This window comes from Trachurus trachurus, assembly GCF_905171665.1.
Source record: "Trachurus trachurus genome assembly, chromosome: 22".
Lineage (NCBI taxonomy): Eukaryota > Metazoa > Chordata > Actinopteri > Carangiformes > Carangidae > Trachurus > Trachurus trachurus.
In genome coordinates this window covers 4,525,497-4,552,426 of record NC_139907.1, presented here as the reverse complement: position 1 = coordinate 4,552,426, position 26,930 = coordinate 4,525,497, and the positions used below count along the sequence as shown (strand labels likewise).

General features: G+C 41.9%; 1 protein-coding gene across 3 annotated transcripts in view; it reads left to right on the top strand.

Moving 5' to 3' along the window:
• The first annotated feature begins 645 nt into the window (after nt 1-645).
• The window catches only part of tnfaip2b (tumor necrosis factor, alpha-induced protein 2b), a 69,077-nt gene continuing 42,792 nt past the window's right edge, over nt 646-26,930 (top strand). Inside the window, exons 1-12 of one of the 3 annotated variants that reach the window (XM_083999037.1) lie at nt 646-881; nt 1,777-2,007; nt 2,717-3,368; nt 3,969-4,080; nt 4,606-4,728; nt 4,832-4,926; nt 5,026-5,118; nt 5,222-5,348; nt 6,409-6,528; nt 7,075-7,230; nt 7,936-8,057; nt 10,112-10,597. In XM_083999037.1, the coding sequence (XP_083855163.1) occupies nt 1,830-2,007; nt 2,717-3,368; nt 3,969-4,080; nt 4,606-4,728; nt 4,832-4,926; nt 5,026-5,118; nt 5,222-5,348; nt 6,409-6,528; nt 7,075-7,230; nt 7,936-8,057; nt 10,112-10,262 (1,929 nt within the window). In that variant the 5' untranslated portion in view covers nt 646-881; nt 1,777-1,829 and the 3' untranslated portion in view covers nt 10,263-10,597. Of the gene's footprint in view, nt 882-1,776; nt 2,008-2,716; nt 3,369-3,968; nt 4,081-4,605; nt 4,729-4,831; nt 4,927-5,025; nt 5,119-5,221; nt 5,349-6,408; nt 6,529-7,074; nt 7,231-7,935; nt 8,058-10,111; nt 10,598-26,930 lie in introns of those variants that run through there. The other 2 variants (XM_083999038.1, XM_083999039.1) reach the window with 2 other exon arrangements.

Sequence of the window (26,930 nt, the reverse complement as noted above, 5' to 3'; positions counted from 1 at the left end):
CACAGGAACAAGGACCCCTTAAAATAAAGTGTTACCAATATTTTAAATGTTTTTTTTATGTTTTCCAGCCACTATTTTGTTTTCATTTATATTTTTATAACCTAAATCATTTTTCTGCTCTTTATGTTGCTGTAGTTATGTTATATTTATGTTGTTACAGTTATCTTCATGTTGTCTTTGTTTTTGTTTTCACTGTAAAGCGACCTTGGGTTCCTTGTAAGGCGCTATATAAATTGAAGTTACTCTTATTATTAATACAGATATGTTATTTTATTTTAATTTTGGCTGTGACATGATGTTTCTAACCTTTTTTATTATTATTATTTCATTTGTTTAATTTCTACATTTTGAAAGTATATGTCTGAGCAAACCTGCATCATCTGAACCGGCTGTCGGAAATGGGAATTACAGTAAAAATCCATCAACATCTCAACCTTGCACATGTTGTGATTGCTATTCTTAACATGGAAGTATGAAACCATGAATCTCTGGCAGGAAGTTGGCAATTAGTTTGGGAGGCATCCTGTCGTGAAGTGGTGTCGGACGACAAGAGGGAAGCTGATCGATCTGTTTGTGGAGGTTTTTCCTCCTCCTCCTCCTCCTCCTGCTGCTGCTGGAGATTCATGATGAACGTCTGCACAGGATTACAACAGTAAACATGAAATACTTTCCTCTCTCAAGCAAAGTCCGACATTGCCTCAGCTCGAGTGTGTCTAAAAAAAGCCTTAGTTGGTATACTGTGTGTGTTTATGTGTGTGTGTACTTTCCTCTGCTGTGGAAGTGCATCCTCATCTTTCAGTGGGAGGAGTTTATAACAGCTGCTTTTTAAAAGACTCCCCCAGTCTGTGGCTGTATTGTGAGCAGTTCACAGCGGCTGTGGGGTGAGTAACAACAGGGCTTTTCTGTTCACATCCACCCTGGTTCAGTGTGTGTGTGTGTGTGTGTGTGTGTGTGTGTTTACTCTCTGGAAAAAAGTTACTGAATAACTAAACTCAAAATACAAATACTGTTTAATCTGATGTGTTTGGACTCTGCCTGAGATGTCAGTTTGAACTTGTGCTTTGTTAAACTTGGGTAAAATGTTTTGTGTGTGTGTGTTAGTGTTTTTCTAAATTGCTTTTAGTCATTTTTTTCTTTTAAATTTAGGTTTGTTTTGTTTTTTTCATTTAAACAATCTTTATTTTCAAGTTCTTTTCTTTCCTTTATTTTAACTTACTTGTGTATAACTTTACTTTGTTAACTTTCTATGAATGAAGTGGAAACATTTGTCAAAAGACTCTTAGGCTATGCTTTTTGCTTTCTTGTGTGATTGTGTCGAGATTTAATTGAATTAGAGAAGTTATTACTTATTTATCAATCAGAAATAGCAGCTCTTGTATCACAGATTTAGTGTGAATTGAATTTCTTGAGTAATTTTGATATTTTCACGTGTGTACGTTTTTTATTTTGAAAATACCACCGGAAGTTATAGGCTATTAGCTTGACATGCTAGCACCGATTTTGAAGCATTATTATTTTTCATTTAAAAATATAAGAATGTGATATTGTGTAGTATTTCAGAAATGCTAAGATCTAAAATGCATAATTAAAAAAATAAAAAGCAGGAAATATTCGACCGCGAAATTCAGAAATGTTACCTAGCTAAATAAATTAGCCTAAGCTGAAATGCTAAAACTAAAAATTATGTTGTTTTTTTGTTTTGGGTTTTTTTTCCCACTTACTTTTTAAATGTATTTTTCCTTGATAATTATTAATTGTCATATTTTTCTCCACCAGACTCGTCAGTGCCTTTCCCAGTCGGTTGTCGTCGTCTCTCTACCTGGATCAGGATGCGGATGCGCTCGGGCTCCACGCAGTCGGACAGCGGCTTCAGGATCTCCCCCCCGGGCGGTGCCTGGTGGAAGAGGCTCTTCCCCCGGAGCCCCAGAGCTCAGGACGGAGCTCCGGCCCTGGTGACAGCCGCTACCGACGGGTCACAGCTCCGCCTGGAAGAGGAGCCTCTAACCGGTAACAGCAACAACAACACAAAGTAATATATAGGCTGTATGCAAAAGTTTGGGCACCACTGGTCAAAGTTTCTGTTAATGTGAACAGTTAAACAATACATTTAGGTCTATATAGGCTATATAGGCCTAAATTAGGCTATATTCATTTTCATCTGTTACATTTTCAAAATGACAGAAAAGGGGAAAAGCCCCCCTGCATAGTTAGTCCCTCCTTTTGTAAACTATCACAGCTGTAATAGTAAATATCTTATCTGATACTGCTTGGTCAAGTTGCAGGCTGCTGCTTTGTTTCACCTTTTTCACACTAAAACTATAGAAAACAAAAATAATGCACTGATATTGCTAAAAAATATTGCAAAAGAGTGTTTCATTTTTTTTTTTTTTACTCTTTATGCCTTTTGGAGATCATTTCATCTTTCACTTCCAGCTAAATTGTTGCCCAAACTTTTGCATGACACTGTAGGCTATAGGCTAATCAATATACTTTCTATGGTGCATAACATACTGTACAGCTTAAGTCAGAATCAGTATCTGAGAGATAGAAACAAGAGATTAATGCCTTTATAACCATAGAGAATCTATTTCATAAAGCACCAATAGAGATAAGAATGTGTTTTTCTATAAATCTGCAGCTTTATATGTAATTTGCATTTTATCTTTGAGGTTTAGATGCCTTTCTACCACCTTTTCTCTTTTCTTTTCTCTTCCAGAGATCCTCACGTTTGAACAACACCTTGAAGGACACCACTATTTTGAAGCCAGCCAGGTGCTGAGAGTCAAAGAGGAATGTCTATTTGGGGACATAACGGAGGCGGAGGGACTTGCAGACCGCGAGGGGGAAATAAAGGAGCTGGCCTCAGACTACAAAGCCTTGAAACACGACATCGAGCAGACTCTGCAGAAGAGTCTGTCCGCCAGTCTGGGGGAGTTCAGCCCCGAGGCCCTGACGTCGGCCGTGAGCGCCGTGCTGCAGGAGGAGAAGCTGGACCAGCTGTGGAAGCAGAGGAGTCGCTCGGCGCCGGACTGGAGGCCCGGCGGCTGGAAGGAGCTGCACGACTCCACGCTGCGCCGCCTGGTGAAGGAGCGCATGGACAACCCGTCCACGCCGCTGGCCAACCAGGGGGACGGCTGGTCGTCGGTGAAGGCGGACATCCACAGCATGGGCATGCAGCTGAAGCACGACCTGCTGTGGGTGGTGGAGCTGGTGAAGAGCTGCTACCCGCCCGAGATGGACATCTGTAACTTCTACGCCGGGTTGTTTCATCAAACCTTCAGCTCCAGACTCAGGAAGATCGCAGACTTCGGTCTGGGGGACAAGGACTGCAAGTTCCTGCTGCAGTGGGTGAACAAGGAATATCCAGAGTGAGTCGAGACTTCAGCTCAGTTCACACTAGAAAATAAAAAGACATGCAGCAAAATATATAAAGATGTAGAAAGATCTGAACACTTCAGAGAGGACGACTCCTTCTTGATCAACACTTGTGTTTTAGGGCTGCAACTAACGATTATTTCCATTATCAAGTCGACTAATCTGTTATTTAAACGATTAATCGATTAGTTGTTTGGTCAATAAAATAGTGAAAAATATCAATCAGTGTTTCTCAAACCACAAGACGACGTCCTCAAATGTCTTGTTTTGTCCACAAACCAAAGAGATACGCAGATACGCAGATTTATTGTCGTAAAGGAACAAAAAAACAGAAATATTCATGTTTAAAAAGCTGAAATCAGAGAATTTGGACTTTTTTCTTCTTAAAAAACTACTCAAACCGATTATTAGATTATCAAAATAGTTGACAATGAATCTAATAGTCAATTATTGTGCAATTAATTGATTAATTGTTGCAGCTCGAAAGTGTTTTCTTTCATGGATCTTAGTCGTGGTCTCCAGAGAAGAGTGAGTTTTTGAGTCGAGATCTATAAAGATTGATTTTAAAAGTTATGATTTCTCTTCTGCATCAGGCTGCTTCAAAAACCAGAGTTGGCCTCTGAGATCAACACTGAAGCTCTGGGAAAACTGCTGCCTAAAGAGTTACTGGAGCCTCTGGAGGAACAGTACCTGTGCCAACAGCAGGTAAATGATTAGCTGGTTCTCATTTGGTAATATTGTTTTTAACCAATAACCTAAATTAGGTTTCATTTGATTTGATTTCAGAGTTTTTTCACACTTTTCTCTGCTTGTCATTAAATTTGAACATATTAATGGTCCCCAGTGGTTCATTCATGGGACATTATCACTATAAAAGTGTAATAAGGAAGAGTTTCTTACATTATTTATTCATTATTTCTATTCATTACAGTGCAATATGTGTGTGTCCCTATTCTTGATTATTTATCTTGTCATTTGTTTGTGTTAATGATGTATTATCACTAGTGGTAGTAGTTGTAGTTTTAAGTGCACTGCAGAGGTGCCTCACCAATTTCGTTGTGTAAAATGACAATATAGATATTCAATTCAATTATAGGCCATTATAAGTTACAGACTAGTGTTATAGGTGAAGAGTTTTGCACAGTTTTGTAAAGGTGGAAACACAAAGTAATTGTGTATTAGTGTATTAAAGACAGTATGAATGACAGCAGCCTGTTGTTTTGAGCTCAGACTGAACTGATGACGTACATCGGCCGAGTCCTGGAGGAGGCGAAGCAGATGTGGACGAACGGAGAGGAGCCGACGAGAGAGGACGGCTGCTACTTCAGCCCGGTGGCCTACGACATCATTCAGGTACAACTAAGGAATAAAAAAGGCCAGTTAAAGCTGAGGACATGTGTTTTTTCTCCTCTAGTGCTGCTGAGTTATTGATGTTGTTTCCTGTATCTGCCTTCAGCTGGTCAACGGCATGGTGACATCAGCTAAGACTGTGGTGGGCGACCTGCACAAGGCCCAGACCATAACGTCTCAACTGAGCAGTTTGATGCAGAGGTGAGAGCGCCGATGGTTTCTCCACTTTACGTTATAATAAAAAAATAAAATAAAATAAACACTGAGCGGTTAAAAATCAACTGTTTCGATCTCCTGCAGCTTCAAGAACTTCCATGACGAGATCATGAGGCAGAACAAGGCGAACAGCACGGCGGCCATCAAGGCGAACCTCGGCTGTGTGCAGCAGTTCAGGTGCGTTTCACTTTAAGACGCTCGATGAAACAACTTGAACATCTGATTGATAAAAAAAAAACCCTGTGAGCTGACGTGGACTGTGTGCTTTCTTCCTCTGCAGGGAAGTCCTCACCGAGCAGGGACAGCTGTTCACGGAGGACGTGCGCCAGGACTGTTTACAAGTTCTGTCCACCATGAAGACATCTGCCCACGCGTATTTATTAAACCCCGTGCACGAGTCCCTCAGGGTGAGTTTGTTTTTACAGAGACAGATAAACAACAAGACGCTCAAACACTCAACCATTCACCTTCCTGCTGCCTAAAGCACTGACCGAGGATTAATCTGCCACTGAAAATAGTCCCTGCACTGCAAAAACTCAAAATCTTTCCAAGAATATTTGTCTTATTTCTTGTCAAAATGTCTCATTGCTAGTCAAAACTAATCTCTTTAAATAAAACTCATCACCTAAAAATGTACTTGTTTTTAGATCATTTTCACTTGTTTCAAACCAATTTTCACTTGAAATAAGTAGAAAAATCTGCCAGTGAAAGGAAGTTTTTGGGGCTTGTAATAAGAAAGAAAAACTTCACTCCACTATCAGATTTTTCTACTTATTTCAAATGAAAATAGACTTGAAATAAGTAAAAAAGTGTCTAAAAACAAGCTACTTTTTAATGTAACTATGTATGTATATGTATAAATGTACATATTTAGGTATAATGAGATTTGTCTTGACTAGAAATGACATTTTGACTAGAAATAAGACAAATATTCTTGGTAAGATTTTCCGTTTTTGCAGTGTGATGTCTCCTTCCTCACACAAAAAACTACACTGTCTAGCTGTTTTGCTTAATTACGGGACTTTTTGGTGGGAAAGACCAACATCTTCTGTAGAAAAACAGAGATAAACAGCGCAGAGGGAGGTCACGTCAGGAAGTTAATTTTGAGAATCTATTTCAATTGCAGGGATTCAGCCCAAGTCTTATCGAGACAAGAAGCTTCTGTGTAATCAGGAAAACAAACATCATCAACAGACTAAACAGGCGTAATTACTCACTCTGCTCCTCACATGAGCTGCAGAGTTGTCAACAACAGTGAGCTGTCACTGATTTGACCCATTTTCAAAACAAGGGTCGCTGGGATTTTCACAATAAAAGCGTTTAGTATGGGATAAAGACATAAAACCTCACAGATTTAACACTCAGGATGTTTTTACTGAGATAATCATATTGACATGTGATCAGTGCTGTGCTTTTATAGATGATTCGGTCTCAGCTGTCTCTAACGCTTCATGTTTTCCACCTCAGCCTCAGTATCGCAAACTGGGAACCAGTGACTGGCTGAATAAGTCTGTGTTTGACGACCTGCTGCGCAGCATCCAGACAAAGAGCGAGGAACTTCAGGGCTCGAGGGAATCGTGTCATCAGGTGAGAAATTAGAAATTAAAGAACAGTGTTTCTCTATTATTAATTATCTCCCACAGACCCACTGCTTTTCATTCATTTCCATTCAGTGAAACTATCAGTTAATAGACGCATAAAACTAGTTTGAACAGCATTATCCATTAAAATGATCGCCAATAATCAGATTTTAAGGAAAATACCTTCAAAACTCTTTAAACAGTAGAGTTTTGTTGGAGAAATAATCAGCAATAATGTGAATTTTTTATGATTTCTAGCATTTAAAACATGCAAAAGTAAAGATTTACACACTTAAGCATCTTTTTTAATATCATAAATCTTGTTTCTTTGAGTTTTTTTCTTTCCTTTCTTCTTTAATTGTTATTTTTTAACGACAATGATGCAATGATATGACGACATGACAACACAAAAAGGAGATATGATACCAGACAACAGGATAATAACAATAACAATATTCAGAAAAGAGAATTGAAAATATGATTAGTATTTTGTCTAAACATTACCAGCACATGTTTTTTTGTGTTTCTGACATTGTGATTGAACTGATTCCAGGAGCTGATGAGCCAGTTGCATCAGGACGTGACGGTGGAGTACGTGAAGCGGCTGCTGAGGGGAGAGGTGAAGCTGAAGGACAAGGAGCGCCAGGAGAAGGCCTACAGGACCGTCAGAGACAACGCTGAGAGTCTGCACAGCTTATTTATGAACATGGTGAGAAACCATCTGGTTCACACACACAGAGAGAACAAGAGACAATGTCAATGTTTTATTTTGCAGAACAGCAAGGGGGGAATAATAATGTTACAATAGATAACAAAGATTCAACCACGGGAGAGAGGATCCTGCAGAGAGAGAAGGGGGTTTTTTGTGATCAAATGTTTATTTAACAAGAATACAAGTTACAACCAAGAAACATGACTCATTAATTGACAATAGAGAAAGTACAAAATTGACTGTAACAACTAAATCGCAAAATAATAATAGTGATAGTGTAACCTTGCACTTCAATAAGGTGCAAGAAAAACCAAAACAAATGTGCATAAAAATGATAAATTTGCAGAGAGAGAAGGTTAAGAAACGACCAGTTCAAAGTCCTGCTGAGAGTTTTATTGGATAAAGATTAAACCTCAAGTTAAAATGTATTCAGAACAAGGAAAAGGAATCCAACTTGGCTGCTAGTCATCTGTCAAACAACACAATTTGTAAAAAACTGGCATTGTGCAAATAACCATTATCAGCCCACTCATTACTGTAATAAATTTCCCAAAGGAAAGCTTCACCCAGCCGACGACTGAGTTGATTAGCGATGATTCAGGGAAAACCCAAAGGAGAAATTCCACACAGCTGTGACGACTCATCATTAAATCCTCCCTAAAGCTGGAGTCTGCCGTGTCTCATGCTCTATTTCCCTCGCAGGGTTCAAAGGAGGACTGGCTGAAGGAAATCCTGACCAAGATTGCAGAAGTGCTGAAACTCCAGGATGTGCCAGCCATTCAGATGCAGGTCGCATCGCTGGGGAGCGATTTCCCAGACTTCAGGTAACATTTTTAACAGAAATAACACCAATAAATTCCAATAGTCTCCAGAGTAACAGACTCAATAAGGCCTGAATACCATGACAAGAGTAAGGAATGCCAGGATAAACAAAGCTTCTGTTCAGAGAGGCGACAGGAAGTGAAGCTGAGCCAGGACGGGTCAGATGTGTTCAGATGTTTCCGGCCGTATACGATGATATTATGAACCACAGCTCATAACTTTTCTTCTCGCTGAGCTGCCAGGAAGACGTCGCTCTGTTATCAGAGTCGGTAAAAGTGAAGCGCTGACAGGAAAAGTGTGGAAACACAACAAGACATAGAGCAGGAAGAGCTCCTAGAGTGGCCCGGAGAGGAAACTGTTGTTATGGTCCAGGAAATGCTAAATTTCTGCGAGTTTGATAACAGAATAATAATAATAAATTATATCTAAGCTGATGTGAGTTAAACTAGTCACATAAACACACTCCCATCATATTAGAGATTAAAATATACAACATATTTACACAGTGAAAATGATTGTGAAGAGGCGGGAGAAACACTCACTGGTTCTGTAAAACACAAATCATCACGTTTGTGTTTCTCTTTGTGTATTAAAAATCATTCAAATAAATCAAATAAAGCATTTTAATTAGTGATCTTTAGAGGTTGTAGTGACTGTTTTCCTGAGGACCGAGCCAGGCTAGCTGTTTCCATCCCTTTCCACCCATTTTGCTAAGATAAACCAAGCTAAGATAACCATTGCTTTTTAGAAAATGTCATATTATAGACAATATACGATGTTGTGTGAACTAAACAAACAGCAAATGTTTTACAGTTTCTATAACATTGTAGTGGGAACTTTCTAAAACTGAGTACTCGCAGACAAGATGAGCGTCTTGCCAGTTTATTCACTTGCAGCAACAGTCAAGTCACCGGTTGGAAAGATGCGCGCTGACTCTCAGAAAGAACTTGCTTATATACACATCACATCACTTCAACACCTGTCAGTACATACAGTACGTCACTTTCTAACAGCTGTTCCCCCCCTAGATGGTCTGGCACCGTGCTGAGTGTAACAAAAACAGCCACGGGGGGTCGTAAAGTGTCGAAACACAAGACATGCATTTCAAGGTTTTACCATACATAGACTTAAAGCAGAAGTAAGCTATCCGGTCGTTTTGGCTAATGCTGCGTTCCAGGCAGGCTTTTGAAACCGTAAATTACAGCTTCAAGTCACGACTTACGACTTTGTAGCGTTTCAGGCAACCCACTCGTGTTTTTCCGACCTGTTTTACCTGTGAAAGTCACTATAACGGCCACTCGTAACTTCCGACCCGTGAAGTCGTACCAGATCGAACTGGTACAACTTCACAGGTCGGAAAAACACGAGTTACGAGTTGCCTTGAACGCACCATAACGTCTTGTCAGCCGATGGAGTTAGCAGCCCCCGCCCTCGTCATGGATCTATTGGTCCTCGTCCCTACGTCACCACATTCACGCGCATCCCTTGGCTGCACACACAGAGAGGACCGCCCCTTTATGCCGTTCTCTCTCCTCATTGAATAAAACTTGTAGGATACGAGAAAAGTTTTATCCTCGGCTCAGAGCAGAGCAGAGGGACTGAGAGACCCGTGTTTCAGTCCAAACACTCTATATAAGTGATTGCTGTCGGAAGATATAACTATTTAAGACTTATATTAACACAAAAATATCACTTACTTCTGCTTTAAACCCTTGTAACAGCTTTACATAGAATGTACAGAGATTGACCATATAAGGAAAAACCTCCAGAAGTGTATTTTCCCAATACACATCCAACATTATAGTATTATAATTATAAATCAATTAAAGAATCGATACAGTATTTACGTCATTTAACATTACAATATTAGTGTATCAATATTTCCTAACTGAGACATGAGAGTAGAGTCTTTCTTCTTGTGAGTGAATGTATTTCCTAAAATCTTAAACTAGCGTTAAACAGATGAAGAACATCCACGATGCACACTTTGTACATGAACTGGCTGGATCGTTGTTGATTTGATTTTGAACTTTTCCTCCTTTTCTTTCACCCACAGTGAGAGACACGTCTCAGCTCTGCTCAAGCTCAAGACCGACTTCTCCAGAGCCGACAGGAAAACCGTCAAAGAGACTCTGAGGGACACTTTGAGAGAAACGAGTGCCGTCGCCAACGCTCGGCCATTTTTCTCCAAGGTTCAGGTTAAATGAGCCTCACACTCTGAAAACGACTGGTTCCTCTGGTTTTCCCCTCATTGTGTAAAATATGATGTGTAATAATAATAATAAGCTAGGTGTAAATGTGCTGCGACTGTAAAACGACTGTGGTGAGTGTTATAGCTACTCTGTGAGTTTAAAAGCTACAGTTCGGAATGATTTATTAAATCATGTTATGTATGAATGTTTTTGAGTGTTAGATAAAAAAGGATTTTGTCTGTGCAATATAAGGGAGAAGTCAAGCTTTATATTTTTACATGTTTTGTTACGTGATGTAATATAGAATATAAATGTAAGTTAAATTTATAAATAAAGTTGGTGAAACCTCAGTTGTTGTTGTGTTTAGACTTTGATTTACCAAAAATATATTCTACCTTTTCCATTAAGGACGGTGTTTTTAAATATAGGCTACTCATACACATTTCATACAACGATGGAGCAAGATAAAACTGAAGTGAATGTGAATTTGTTCTACATAAAAGTTTGATTTGTCCTCAGGGAACTGTGAATATCTGCATAATTATGTGCCAGTCAGTCACGTGGATGTTGAAATACTTAACGGTGTATGGGAAAGCCACAAAGGTCCACCCTCTGGAGACCATGAACATGAATGATGGTATTTGTTGATATATAATGTAAGATTTATATATAAAACCTATTAGTAATTGGAACATATATCGACATATGTTAAACCTGTACACTGTAAACATGTGTTTATCTGTTTGTAGGCCTACTTGTTGTACATATTTAAATTTCCATCTCAAACCTGTTCATTTACAGTATGTTTAAACAAATGTTACAGTAATACTCATGTATCTCCCTTATCCATCTCCTTTCTTCTTATACCATTGCTGTCACAAGTGTGTATCAGTTTTTCAGCCTTTCAACGCCCTCCACGTCATGGTAAAAAGTCAGTGGCGGCTCCTTTCTGCAGAACTGGGTGGCTGCGACTTGTTTTCCTGTTGCTCTTCCCTCTAATGCCAACATGACTAAACAGCTTATCTTTCTGAGAGCTCTTCAGCTGAGTTCCTCCCTGGCAACTGTTCGTTGTTAGAGTTTATCATTGTTCAACAGCTTAAAGGGATAGTTCAACATTTTGGCAAATTGGCCCATTGCCATAATCCCTATAGTCATAGCAGTAGGTTTGTTACCTTTAATTGTCGGTGCAAGCTGTTTTTAGAACGGCGGAGCAGAGCCGTGAGCTGCTCAGAGCTACGCTACGGAGGCTAATGGGATTTCTTGGTTTCCCTCATCAAACTCATCAAATACACAATCCAACAACTCCAAAACGCTCTGGTGGACAAGTTGTGACCTGAACATTCACCACGCTATGAGATAATAACACAACGTTACCACACAGAGTTGTTTTAGAGGTAAATACATTTCATTTTTCATCAAGCAGTCTCTGTATTTACCTCTAAAACTGGTAACGTTGTGTTATTATCTCATAGCGTGGTGAATGTGCAGGTCACAACTTGTCCACCAGAGCGTTTTGGAGTTGTTGGATTGTGTATTTGATGAGTTTGATGAGGGAAACCAAGAAATCCCATTAGCCTCCGTAGCATAGCTCTGAGCAGCTCACGGCTCTGCTCCGCCGCTCTAAAAATAGCTTGCACCGACAAATAAAGGTAACGAACCTACTGCTATGACTATAGGGATTATGGCAATGGGCCAATTTGCCAAAATGTTGAACTATCCCTTTAATGGAGGCTGGAACAAACGATAACTTAAGGCAGTTTGATTTTTTGCATTTTGGAATTCAAAATCTTCTCCCTGATGGAAGAAATTTGCTTGCTGGGAACAGGGGATGCTTTGAATCTGAAGAGATTTTTGTAACTTCTTTCACTGCTGCATTGATGTAGAAACTCTCTATGAAGTAGCTGGACCAGGTTGGGCCAGGTCTGGTCACAGATAGGGGTTTCACACAGACAGGGGTCCATGCTGGTTCTGGTTCTCAAACCTAATTTTGAACCGGCCGGCCCGTTTGGTGACATTTTCCCACAAGCGGAGGTCAGGGTTCGTAACTAACCTCATTCTTTACTTTCCAATCTCATCAGAAGAGAAATTAAACCTCTGATCTTCCACTTCAAACCCCATTAAGTTCCTCCATTCGCCGACATCTAATCGGACAATTCTGGGAAACCATAACTTTCATCAGGGAAAGCGGGACATGTCCCTATTGACCCAAGGTGTTTCAGGTTTATTATTTTAAGTATAATTGTGGTAGGGGAAGGATGTGGGTGTGCAGAGGACACGTGTTTCTTCCCTGAAAGTCTGTGTTTGAGTATCAGTCGAAAAAGGAAGGATATGTTTGGGAAGACGGAGGCAACAGCTCCAAGTTCCTGTTTGGAGGGAGTGCGAGTCATTGAAGCCACTGACAATAAACTCTACTGGTAATCAGGCTATCAGGGCCGACGTGTTAACTGGAAGCTACTCGGTAGTAATTCATGGTGCTTTCCTGCTGTGAGCCAAACAGGCCGACTGCCAAAGATACGCTGTCACTTGAGACAATAGACTTTCATTACTTTTTAAAAAAAAATCTGGATTGACTGAACCTAACATGGATTGATAACCTGGATAAACTGTTTGCCAGAGGCTGAATCCTAGATCCCATTGACTTTTAGTGATCCTCCAATTTTTCCTTCAGCATCACCATCAAGTTGTTGAGTAAAATGTCTTGACAACTAGGCTAGATGGTAATTTCATGTTAATTTTGTCAAGACATTCATGGTAGGCTACCACTGTACTCGGAGGCTGAATCCCAACAACTCTTCAACTGTTCCTGTAGCACAAACATAAGGTTTTGGGAGCGTAGGCTACCTATCTTTCTGAAAAAGGGTCCTATGTTCCCCGGTTTTCCCAAAAAGGGTCCTATGTTCCCCGGTTGCAATACATACTGGGGAACATAGGACCCTTTTTCTGAAAAAGAGTCCTATGTTCCCCGCTATTGCCAGTCGATGGACTCTCTCTACTTATCTGGACTCTATCTATGGCCTGTCTAGCCTCTACCTGGTCTTTTTACTAAACTTAACCAACTCCTTTCTTTATTGCCTAAATAAAACCAATGGGACAATTCCACCTCTCACTCAAAGTCACAACTCAACTTCTCATTCAGAAATAGGCAAAAATATGCAAAGTCTCAACTCCACTTCCAGGTATGGGTACAAAAATTATGTTCCCCGGGTCCTTTTGGGGAAAAGTGGGGAACATGGACCCTTTTTTAGAAAAAGGTATGTTCCCCGGTCACATACACAGCGGGGAACATAGGGATGATCCCCTTTGTGTTTCAGTGAATATCAAAGGTTTAATTGTGGAGTTTTAACAATAAGTGCCTGTTGCTTATGAAACATGCTACTGGATCAGTGGTTCCCAAAACAAAGAATAGCCTATAGCTATGTGTATGTTATTCTGTTTTGTAACTTTGGAGAGCAAACATAAATATTTTATCTGTAGACAGCTTTAGCTATGACACAACTCCACTGTTAAAGGATTGTTTGTGAAGCTGGGGATGATTACTCACCAAGTCCTGTTGCAATGAGACAATGTTAAGTCTCCATCTAGTGGTGCTCACCAGTGACACAATGGATACACACACAAAAAAAACATTTTCAAGCTGTTTTTATTCTTGAAAGTAAGAAAAGCATCAGAGCCTCAAAACACTTGATGTACAACAAATCTTATAAAAACCGAAATACTTCAAGTGTAATTCAGATGTGTTGCTTTTTACAGTAGGCTACTTTACATCTGCTCAAATATATAAATACTGTATATAAATAAATATAGAACAGCAAGTGGAACGAGTGCTGGCAAGAGTAAATCCCAGGAAAGCCCCAGGACCTGATGGAGTACTTGGGAAAGTACTTAAGGCCTGTGCAGTCAAACGCTCAGGGGTCCTTACCAAGTTATTCAATCAGTCCCTGTCACCTCCTGTATGAAATCAGCTACCATCATCTCCATCCCCAAGAAATCATCTGTCAGCAGCCCCAATGACTACAGACCGATCGCACTGACGTCCACAGTCATGAAATGCTTCGAGAGGCTGGTGGCTGACCACATCAAAGCCCTCCTTCCCCCCTCCTTTGATCCCCATCAGTTTGCGTATAGGGCAAACTGATCACCTGAGGACGCCATTCCCACAGCCTTCCACACAGCTCTGTCCCATCTTGAGCTCCCTGGTAACGACGTTAGAATGCTTTTTGTTGATTTTAGCTCAGCATTTAATACTATCATCCCTCACATACTCATCCATAAACCGTCAGACCTGGATTTCCCCCCCTCCACATGTGCCTGGATCAGTAACTTTCTCAGAAAAATGGGCCCCCTCTGCTCCTCCACCCGCACCCCCAGCACCGGCTCCCCACAGGGCTGCGTGCTGAGCCCCCTCTATTCTTTATACACCTACGACTGCACTCCAACTCACCCCTCAAACACCATCATCAAATTTGCCGATGATACCACCGTGGTGGGCCTCATTCAGGGAGGGGACGAGTCCAAGTACAGGGAGGAGATCCCAAGGTTGATGGGTTGGTGTACAGACAATAACCTTTCTCTTAACACTGACAAAACCAAGGAGCTGGTTATTGATTTTAGAAGACATAGAGCAGGGCTAGCCCCACTTTGCATCAACGGGGTCAGGGTGGAGAGGGTCTTGTCTCCTCCATCAAATTCCTGGGGGTACAGATCTCCGAGGACCTCACCTGGACAGCCAATACCACAGCCATAGTGAAGAAGGCCCAGCAGCGAATGCAACCAACAGCTGCTGGTCACCTTCTACCGCTCCACCATCGAGAGCGTGCTGACGCAGTGCATCTCCCCGTGGTACTGTGGCTGTTCGGCTGCAGATAAAAAAGCACTACAGAGAGTGATAAAGATGGCAGAGAGAACCATCGGCCGCACTCTGCCCACCCTGGAAGACACTGCAACCTCCCGCTGCCTCCGCAGAGCCCGGAACATCATAAAGAACCAGTGACACCTGCAGGCCACAATCTGATCTCCCTCCTTCCTTCTGGCAGAAGATACAGAAGTTTCAAGTCACGCACCAACAGACACAAAAATAACTTCTACCCCTGGGCCATCAGACTTATTAACCACAGCAACCAGCCAAAATAAATAACCCTGCACCACTGCACCAAAGCACACACACAACGGTGCTGTCTGTGCTAAGTGCAATGACTTCATAATGGACAATAACCTGGACTTTCTCTGTCTCACCGAAACCTGGCAAACACATCTGGACTACTTCTCACTAAACCAAGCCACCCCCACAGGATACACTTATATGGACAAACCCCGCACAGAGGGCCGGGGAGGTGGCATCGCTGCCATCTTCAGGAAAAATATCAAAACATCCATCATCCCCATTCCGCCACCCCCCTCATTTGAACAGCTCACCTACAAACTGTCTGGTCCTTCTCCTCTGGTCACAGCCATCATTTATCGCCCCCCAAAACCACATCCCTCCTTCCTCTCTGATTTTGCTAACTTTCTCACCCAGCTATCTGCCATCTCACCATCTGTTCTCCTCCTGGGCGACTTTAATCTACACATTGACAGCTTGAACAATAAACCGGCCATAGAATTTTTAGAACTGCTGCAATGTCTCAATTTTACTCAACACGTAACTTTCCCAACACACAGTCACGGTCACATTCTGGACTTGGTCTGCTCCACTCAACTCAACATTCAACAGCTATCCAGTCACAATCTGCACATCTCCGACCACCTGGCAATCACAATGGACATCGAAATCCCTACCCCTACCCCAGTTCAGAGCCGGACAATAACCTTCAGAAACCTTAACTCCCTCTCACCTGCAGCTCTCTCAGCCTCTCTCACCTACTGTCTATCTGCCACACCTCCTCTGCCCTCTGATGACCCTGCTGACCTGGTCAACTACTACAACAGCACACTCTCCTCCTGCCTGGATCAGCTTGCCCCCACCAAAACAAAAACTGTCTCGTTCACTCACTCTGCCCCCTGGTACACCCCCGCACTCCGCCAAATGAAATCCCGGAAACGCCAACTGGAAAGACTCTGCAATAAAACTGGATTATCTGTTCACCTCCTTGCCTACACAGACCACCTACAACAATACAAAGATGCACTCAACGCAGCCCGGACCACCTACTACTCCCATCTCATCCACTCTGGCTCCAATAACCCCAAGGCTCTGTTTTCCACCATAAACTCACTCCTCAAACCTCACGACAACACCCCCTCATCGTTTACAACAGAAAAATGCCAGTCCTTCCTTTCACACTTTCAAACAAAAATAGACACCATCTACAGTAACCTCAACGCCCCTGGAATCCCTCCCGTCTCACCACCAGCCTCACCTCCTTCCTCACCACCTGCCACCATCCAGCCCCTGTCACAGTTCTCTCCAATATCCCCAGCACAGTTAATAACTCTCATGACCGGTATAAAAACCTCCACCTGCACCCTGGACCCCATCCCATCCAAACTCATTAAGGACTGCCTCCCTGTCATCTCCCCACTCATCACCAACATCATCAACACCTCCCTCAGTTCTGGCTCTGTTCCTCAAACCCTCAAACTGGCTGCAATCACACCCATCATCAAGAAATCTGGTCTCAACACTGACAACCCAAATAACTTCCGCCCCATCTCCAATCTCCCCTTCCTGTCAAAAATTCTGGAACGTGCTGTAGCCTCTCAACTCAGAACCCACCTCACCTCCAATAATCTCTTTGAATGCTTTCAATCCGGTTTCAGATCAAAACACAGCACCGAAATAGCCCTCCTCAAGATTACCAACGACCTCCTCCTCTCCTCAGACTCCGGACACCTCAACATCCTCATCCTCCTCGACCTCACAGCAGCCTTCGACACCATCAACCACTCCATCCTGCTCTCCCGACTGAAATCTTCAGCTCACATCACTGGCACAGCACTCTCCTGGTTACACTCCTACCTCTCCAACCGACAACAGTTCATCAGCATAAACAACTGCACCTCCACCACCGCTCCTCTGTCACAAGGTGTCCCCCAGGGATCGGTGCTTGGTCCCCTCCTCTTCATCCTCTTCATGCTCCCCCTCGGAAAAATCATCCACCATCACGGACTCCAGTTTCACTGTTACGCTGACGACATCCAACTATACATCTCCACCAAAGCCATCACCAACTCCACCCACTCCACACTCAGTAACTGTCTCACCGAAATAAACAAATGGATGCAAAGAAACTATCTCCAACTCAACAGTAACAAATCAGACATCATCATCATCGGTCCCACATCCTGCACCAGAACAACCCAAAACTTCAGCCTCACCTTCAACAACTGCACTCTGTCCCCTTCCCCACACATCCGGAACCTTGGAATCATCTTCGACAGCCAGCTTAAGTTCGACCACCACATCAACCACATCACCAGGACAGCCTTCTTTCACCTCAAAATTGCCCGTGTCCGCCCCGCACTCACCAACTCTGCTGCTGAAACCCTGATTCATGCTTTTATCACATCCAGACTGGGCTACTGCAATAGCATCTTATACGGCTCATCATCCAAACTCCTCAATAAACTGCAATACATCCAGAACTCTGCTGCCCGTCTGCTCACCCACACCCGCTCCCGAGAACACATCACCCCTGTCCTCCAGAAACTGCACTGGCTCCCCATCGCACACCGTATACAATTCAAAATCCTCCTGCTCACCTACAAATCACTTAACAACCTGGCCCCCACCTACCTCACAGACCTTCTTCACCACTACAACCCCCCCCCCCCCCCCCCCGTGCCCTCCAATCCTCAGCAGGAAATCTCCTGACCCTACCCCCCCGGACCAAGCACCGAACCTGGGGGGACAGAGCCTTCTCCGTTGCCGCCCCCACCCTCTGGAATTCACTCCCCCAACCCATCAGAGACTGTACAGACCCCCACACCTTCAAATCACTTTTAAAAACCCACCTTTTTAAACTGGCTTTTAATCTATAAATTAAATTTGTGTATCTTGTTCTTGTATTTTAACTATGATAATTTACTGCATTGTATTTTAAATTGTGTTTTTATGTAAGCGTCTTTGAGCACTTGGAAAAGCGCGTTACAAATAAAATTTATTATATTATTATTATTAAGTGCGGCGAGTACCAGGCTACAAACTGGCTGGGGGGGCATGGCCATTGCAGGGGGGGTACGGGCGCTGTAAACCGGCTGCGGAATCACTGCGAAGCTCCGAGCAATGGAAATCATGTGCTAGCCGGAGCCCTCCCGTTCACATCATTGCATTTGTCAATCGCTGTGTTTTATTTTGCAAATTAACCAGATTCTCTCCCTGTTTCTTTGTGCAACTTCCTGCCCGGCTTTATGGCTCTGGTGTGAACGACACCATCGTTAACATCAAAGGGCTCCGCTTCTCTGCGCCTCGCGGCGCTCCTGCGGCAGGTGTGTCCCTGGCGTAGACGCGTCTCCGCGCTGGTCGGTTGCTTCTGCGCTGTGTGTGTGTGTGTGTGTGTGTGTGTGTGTTCATCTCTGTTTAGATACTGACAAATAGCCTACATAAACGCACACACAAGCAGGAAAGTCGGCTCATCTGACAGCTGTCAATAATGACATAAATCTTGTGAGATGAGTGAGAAAAAGACTAAAATGAATCTATTGGTTTAGTAAGTAGATGCGATTAACATTAGATCTGTGATTAACATTACTGTCAATCTGCTTTCAAAGACTAAAAAAAGACTATTGACTAAAATTATACTAAAATGCTTTGGATATTAGTCGACTAAAACTAGACTAAAATACTTTGGATTTTCTTTGACTAAAACTAGACTAAAATGCCAAGACTTTTCGTCGACTAAAATGTGACTAAACAAAAAAGAATACAAGCTGACTAAATATGACTAAAACTTATAAGGGCATTTGACACAAGACTAAGGCCCAATTCCGATTCTATTTTTCATCCCTAGCCCTACCCCTAGCCCTTAACCCTTGCCCTTGAAACGGAGCTACAAGGAGTAGGGTTGAAAGTCAACCCCTACGAATTGGGACACCACTTCAACAATCACATGCGTCATCTCATCAGTCGTCTCTGCTGGCTTTCACATAAGCAGACGTGACGAGCTTTTGCCACAGATCCTCTATTCAAAACCACGTTAACTTAATAAAATAAAATAAAAATTTAATGAAGACTGATCGGTTCATTGTAAAACATTTATTTATTGATGTAAATGTGGTGATTTCTGTATACAGGCTACAGATCCCCCAGGCAGTTCTGCTGCTGTGTCCAAAACACATGAAGCTTCACTTTTAATTCAAACAAATTAATGCGACAATTGTTACATTTCATCAATGAGACGAGCATTTATCTCCTAAAAAGAATGTAACTACGCGGCGGTAAACCTTTAAAAACCTGCGGGTAAGTTAATTAGCGGTCTTCTTTTCTACCCGGATGAGGTCGGGAGGTTGGCCGGCTGACAAGCTCTCCGGACGGGGTGGTGTCTCCGTGACGAGCCGCTGATCTGCTCCACAGGTGGAGGCTCCACCGTGGAGCTTCACTTCTCCGAAAAACATCGGAGCAAACGTCTAAACAGCCTCATGTGGATAAACCGACCGCACATTGGGGATCTAAACAGCTACTTTCTCGCATGAAAAAATATTAAAACTTAACAAAATGACGTAATAACAGCGATACAGTGAGAAATAAATCAGCTGCCGGTTGCCGCAAGATGCATTCTGGGAAACTTGCCATAGCCCTCGGTCCGTAGTGTGCCCCTGAAAAATCTCTGTTTCGAGGGCGAGATAGCCCTACCCCTTCCCCCTAACCCTCGTCTGAACCAGAATTGGGACACCCCTACCACTTCACGTGAACGCGCAAAACGAAGGGTTAGGGCCAAGGGCTAGGGCTAAGGGGAGAATCGGAATTCGGCCTAAGACAACTAAATTGCAAAATAGCCGACAAAATTAACACTGATATATAGCATATGTAAACATTTTGAACTATGGGGCTCTGAGGCAGCAAAAACAGCAGAACCAGGCCTTGGGCTGACGGTCAGGATCGAGTCTGGGCTGAAGCTCAGGAGGAAGGGCATCCAGCACCTGTTGGACCTGCCATTTAGAGCAACCTTTCCATCTCAGCAGAGTCGGCAGCAGCTCCATGTCCTCGCTGCAGGTGAGGACAAAACTCAAGTTACAAGAGATGGACTTATACCTTCACAGTATTCTGACATTTATTAATTGCGTGCACGCTGTCTGTGGAAATATTTTCATTTAATGATAGTTGTGTTTTGATTTGTTTGTTTTTATTTTTCCTTTTTGATTAATAAAATGTGGTTCCTCTAATGGCCACTTGGGGGTGACCCAACAGGAAACCAGAGGAAAGACAGAAAGTCAACAAAAAGTAGAACTTTTCCAAAGAAGCTGGAAAATCCTGTTCACACTTTGGACATTATAAATTAAATGTAATTACTTTAATTCCCTCAGAAACTTTAAACTAAAATGTTATTATTCCATAATCTAAATGAAGCCAAAGCAGACGCAGGAGTTTACCTCATATCGAGACAGTGTTGCTGCATTGCTGCACCTTCGATCTTCAGCGACTCGATGTCGTCGCACTTCAATATCTCTACGACCTTCAGCAGCATGAGATCCCTCTGCTGGACGCCAGGAGCCTGACACAACACAACAAGTTGATTGTAAATGGGTAGAACAAGAACAAGCCGTCCCTTTGATAACAATTATTTAAAGCAACACTGTTAAACTAGGTATTTGACCTTAAAAGGACAGTTTCAAAATCATCTTGATGTTTAATTTCCTTCAAAATGGAAAATGGCTCCCTGTGACACAGCACCCCCTGCTGGCCTGGTCTTGCACTATTCCCAGAACATGTTGCTTTAGCTACAGCAATACATTGGACACCAGCATCAAGAGCTATGGCCTAGTTGTAAGAAGCTAAAGCTAACTAGCTCACCGTCTAGAAGTTAAAGGGACATTTCAACATTTTGGCAAATAAACCCTGTAGTCTTAGTTGTAGGTTCGTTACCTTTAATTGTCATTGCAAGCTGTTTTTAGATCGGTGCAATCTGCTCAAAGCTACGCTACAGAGGCTCCTGGTATTTCCTGCTTTCACTCAAAATTCATCAAATACACAATCCAACAACTCCAAAACGTTGTGACCTACACATTCACCATGCTATGAAATAATCATGGAACATTACAAGATGGAGTTGTTTTTCGAAGTAAATGCGAAGCCGGTGTTGTGCCGAAAAGAGACTGCTTGCCAAAATACGACTGCCCCCGACGGGAACGGGCTTTGCATTTGCATGTGAGCATTTCGGAGTGGGTTTTTTTTGTTTGTATTGGATGAGTTTGTTGAGGGAAAGCAGGAAATACTGTACCATGAGCCTAGTTTTAGTTCTAGTCTGCCCTGCCAATCTAAAAACAGCTTGCACCGACAATTAAAGGTAACGAACCTACTCCTAAGACTATGGGGATTATGGCAATAGGTGAATTTGCCAAAATGTTGAGATATGTTCAGATAAAATCTAGTTAGCTTCCTTCAGTGGGACTTTTATACCAAGACCATTGCTCTCACCAGGTCTGAGATGATGCTGTGGAGAAGCTCAGCGTCTTCAGTGACTGTGTCTGCAATGTCAGGACTCCAGCTCTTCTTCAGTTTGCTCTGGCTCCTTCGGACAAGATGTTTGATGTAAGTATGATCGATGAGCTGGTAGGCCTCCTCCATCACTCTCTGAGAGACATAAAGACAGACACAGTTACAGCGTCAATTAAAACTATCAATTAAAACAATATAAAAGTTATTTACATTTGACAGCTGTGGGACCTCCTCACCTTCTGTTCATCCACCCCATAGTGCAGTCTGGGGAAATACTCCTCTAGTGCAGGGTACGGGAGGAACCGCTTCTTATTAGACTCAAAGTACTTCTTCAAGTGGCTCTACGGGATGGGAACACAATGTGTCCATCTAATGCAACATGCTTCTGTTTAAAATGTTAAGAAAACACTGTATTTGTGATTGAGCTGAATGTACCTCTGCAAGGTCGGTGATGATGTCCCTCAGTAGACTCAAGGCAGAGTCCTCCATCTTTCCAAGCGTTACTACCATTTCATTCAGAACTGATTCTCTGATGCCTCTGCCTGTTGTCTGCACGAAGAACCTGAGAGCAAAATAACTTTATAAACCTTGTTTGCATAGAAAATATTCTGAATAAAAGCAAATAAGTAAATGTCAAAAGACAAAACTGCACAAAGTCTTACTTGAGTTCTTTACAGGTTTTCAGAGTCTTGAGGAAACAGATCGTCTCTGGTTTGTCCATTTTAGCTTTTGTCTCCAGAGTCTCAGTCTGTTCAGAGGCATACCTTCAAAAACCAAAGACAAGAAAACCAAATTATAGAATGTTACATGCTGAGTTTGATTGATGATACGTGTTCTGTAAAACAAAGGCAGATTTACAAGCGATGTAGAGACACTCACCTCTTCAGGAACATCTGCAGCTCTTCGAAACAAACTTTTTGCACTTGATCCGATAGTTCTGAAGAGATCTCTGCCGCTGTCTTATCCATGGCAGTAACACACTGAGGTAGAGACAAATAGAAATGTTTACTTTAAAGGGATAGTTCACCCAAAATTCAAATTGCACTCATTATCTACTCACCCTCATGTGGACTAAGGGCTGGGAGAAGTTTCAGAGTCCTCCGTGGCTTCTCTGAGTTACAGGGGGTCTCGGCGTAGCAGTGCATGTCCATATAACGGTTTCAAATGGATACCAACTGTCTTCGTAACAAAAAGACACACCGAAAAAACATCCAAATACCTCCATGCCGCTCAAAATTGTCCCGAAAAAATTAAATAAGTCTATATTTCAAGCTTGTTTTGTAGCGGAAGCTTCTCGAAGCTCCTCTTCCTGGTTCGTCAGAGGAGCTTCCGCTACAAACAAGCTTTTTTTTCGGGACAATTTCGCAGTTGGGGGCTTCAATACAAGATGGACATTACATACGAGCAGCATGGAGGTATTTGGATGTTTTTTGGTGTATCTTTTTGTTACAGTTGGTATCCATTTGCAACCGTCATATGGACATCCACTGCTACGCCGAGACCCCCTGTAACTCAGAGAAGGCACGGAGGACTCTGAAACTTCTCCCAGCCCTTAGTCGACATGAGGGTCAGTAGATAATGAGTGAAATTTCAATTTTTGGTGAACTATCCCTTTAATAATCACAACAAGACCGAAACAAAGGTTGATCAAGTTACACCACAAACTCTTGTGTGGTATGCATACACATGCCAGTAGATGGCAGTGTCACTCCATATAACTCATGCATTCTGAATATAGCCACACTTGTCCTGACTCCTGAGAAATAAACACCGTTCCTCTTAAGTAGCTTGCAAGGCAAGACAATTTTATTTGTATAGCCCGTTTTTACAAACCGTTTGTCTCAAAGGGCTTTACATGGCATCATAACAACATCCTCTGCCCTTAGACCCTCACATCCACTGAGGAAAAACTCCATAGAAAACCCTTCTAGGGAAAAATTGGAGAAAGCTCAGGGTGAGCAACAGAGGAGGGATCCCTCACCCAGGACGGACAGACGTGCAATAGATGTTGTTACAGACAAAAAAACAGTTTATAGTTTATGACACAGAATGTGGGAAAAGTTAAGGAGAGCTGATGGAGGCAGCTTCCGGTGGGAGGAGAGGCAGGGAGAGCAGGCCAGCTCAATGGGAGGACTGGATTGCAGTCATGGTTCATGGGAAGGGAGCGCAGGCCGGTTTAACAGCAGGGGGGGGGGGGGGGGGGGGGGGCGATGCAGGCGGCGGCTGGTGCAGAGAGATGGAGCTGCCTGCTAGCTTTCTTTTCATTTCCTACAACACAACATCTTGGTACCTGAATAATGTCCACGTAAAGTCCAACATAAGATTCCTCACAGTCACAAGGTTCTTTGATGTCTTTCTGGAGGATGCTCATCAGAGACTTCCTGACATCTTTCTGTGGACAGAGACACAAAATATGTCTGGGATTCTGCAAGAGACATCAATGTAACTCAATTGACTTTATTTATATTCATGTGTATTGTTTAAACAAAGGCAACTGCCTTCTGCTCCATTACTTAAAGCAGTAAGTAAGCGATTCGGTCGTTTTGGCTAACTTTTTTAGTTAGCAGTCCCGCCCTCTATTGGTCCTCGTCCCTACGTCACCACATTCACGCGCATCCCTTGGCTGCACACACAGCCCTGCATGTCGTTCTCTCTCCTCATTGGATAAAACTTGTAGGATACAAGGAAGTATACGAGATGTTTTCTCCTCGGCTTACAGCAGAGCAGAGTGACTGACAGACCAAACACTCTATGTAAGTGATTGCCATCGGAAGATATAACTATTTAAGACTTACAGTATATTAACACAAATATTCCACTTACTTCTGCTTTAAATCTGTCCTGTTTTATGTGGTGATGCCTTGTGATCACTTCAAACATGAGAAGTTTTTAAACAAACAACAACAGAAAAGTCAACAAACCGTTATCACTTTTTACTGTAATGTAAAAATGTATAATGCATGTATTTCCTTATGGGTCATGAAGCATGTAGTCACTCTGATAATGTCAGATAGCTATTGTTAATTTGTGTTGTCACCTGAACATTTTCCAGCAGCTTCTCTTTTGCTTTCACGCCCCAATCCTTGATCCGCAGTACATCGATTTTTTGTAGAGGCTTTATTTCCTGAAGGTTGGGATGATTGAGCAGCTCTGAACTGGGAAAGTACCACAGATACAAAGATTGTCAACATCATACGGAGCAGCAACATGTCACACATCTGTATTCAATATCCTACATTGAAGAACCTGTGGAAATATTATCTAGCATCCGAATGGAAAAATATACATGCAACTCAATGATAGTAACTGTTTGCGACAATCATATATATTGGTTCATGTTCAAAAACTTTCATTAAAACATATCAATCAAACCTGTGCCCCAATTGAGCTCGTCATCAACACGCAATGCATTCTGGGTAGAAAAGGCAACTCAGGTTCGAATGCCGGTAAATGCTAATTGAGTTGTCAATGTAGCTGTCAACACAACCAGTAACAAATAATGCACACAAACCACAAAAAAATTATTAATAATGGATCGGGCGAAGGAGAATGAAGAGGGTCCATACAGAGAGAAGCTTAACAAGAAGGCAAAATTTTCGTATTACTGAGCGGTTGTACAGTGAAGTCCTCTGATCTTATAATTTTAATGCTCTTCCCCTAATATTTTAGATGCTGTCATAAGGTTGAATCCCAGCACCACAGGCAAATGTTGACAGTGTCATGGCAGACCACCTGAAACAGGCTGTGGGGAGGACTGGTGGTGGTGGTTTTGATTCAACCCTGCATTCCACAACCTTTGTTCGAAGCAATTTTATTTAAAGAAGAGTTTGTTAGTTTTCATGTTCTTACATTTTTTAAATTGTTAGCAGGGTTAGGGAGCAATGGAATAGTTATGTATTTACAGTAAAATACAGTATTTTAAATATTAAATTAGTAACTGTATTGTGTAACAGTTTAAATTGGTGTTTCCTGATAAGTTAATGTCCCAAGTAGCCTAATAAGATTACTTGAAGGATTACTTTAATATGTGTTATTTGCTCAATAAGTTCCAGTGAATCATTACTTTTTTCTTACAGTAAAATGTATACTTTTTCTATTTAATTATTTTTACGTTTTCATTTTCAATTCTTCTCAAAATGTTATGACTTTTTTTCCCCAAAATATAGCAACTTTTGTGATTTATGACTGTTTTGTTTAAATTAAGACTTTTTTCTTTATATTTCATGACTTTTTTCAAGAAATATTTTTAAAAAAAAATCCCTCCCATGTCCGATTGTTACTGTTGTACATTATTGTCATATTTAATAAATATTTGTATTTAACACTGTTGATTTTCAGTATTTGAATAAATTCAAGTTTATTGCCTTTGTCCTTAAAGTGTAAACTGTCAGTGTTGACATAGTAGGTCTATATAGGCTGGTGGTTGAATTGACGTTTAAAAAACGTCTACAGTATGTTCAAAACTCATTGAAAAGTGAGATTTTTTTTCTGGAAGTTTATTGTAGCCTGTGTAGCCGTTGTCCTAAAGTGTAAACTGTCAAAGTAGGCCTATAGGCTGGTGATTGAATTGGTATCCTATGGTCTGAACTGTATTTTACAGTGTAGAGGTTTAAAAAACGTCTACCGGTATGTTCAAGACTTGTTCAAAATTGGTTGAAAAGTGAACGTTTTTTTTACCGGCTACATGTAGACGTTTAATGAACGTTCATTTAGACCATATTTAACAGTGTTTTTGCAATACTGGCTTTCAAATGAGAAATTAGCCAATTACATCGCTGGATGGTGCTCATAACTTCCATTCATATTGCTACAACACAATACACTGAGTTTATGATATTTTGAGCAAAAAAGAAAAAAATGTGATTAATTGCGATTAATTGCGATGAAAAAAATAATCACTTCACAGCACTGATGAATGGCTGTTTCTCTTCCAAGCTGGAAAACGATAGAAGCCCATTCCCTTTGTTTGTCCCTCTGTTATTAAAGTTCACAACACAGCCCTGAGCTAGCTTTAGCTTAGCTTGGCTTTGGAAGCGCTAAATAGCACATATACAGTTCATTCATTGTTACTCTTCAGACGATTTTCTGATTTG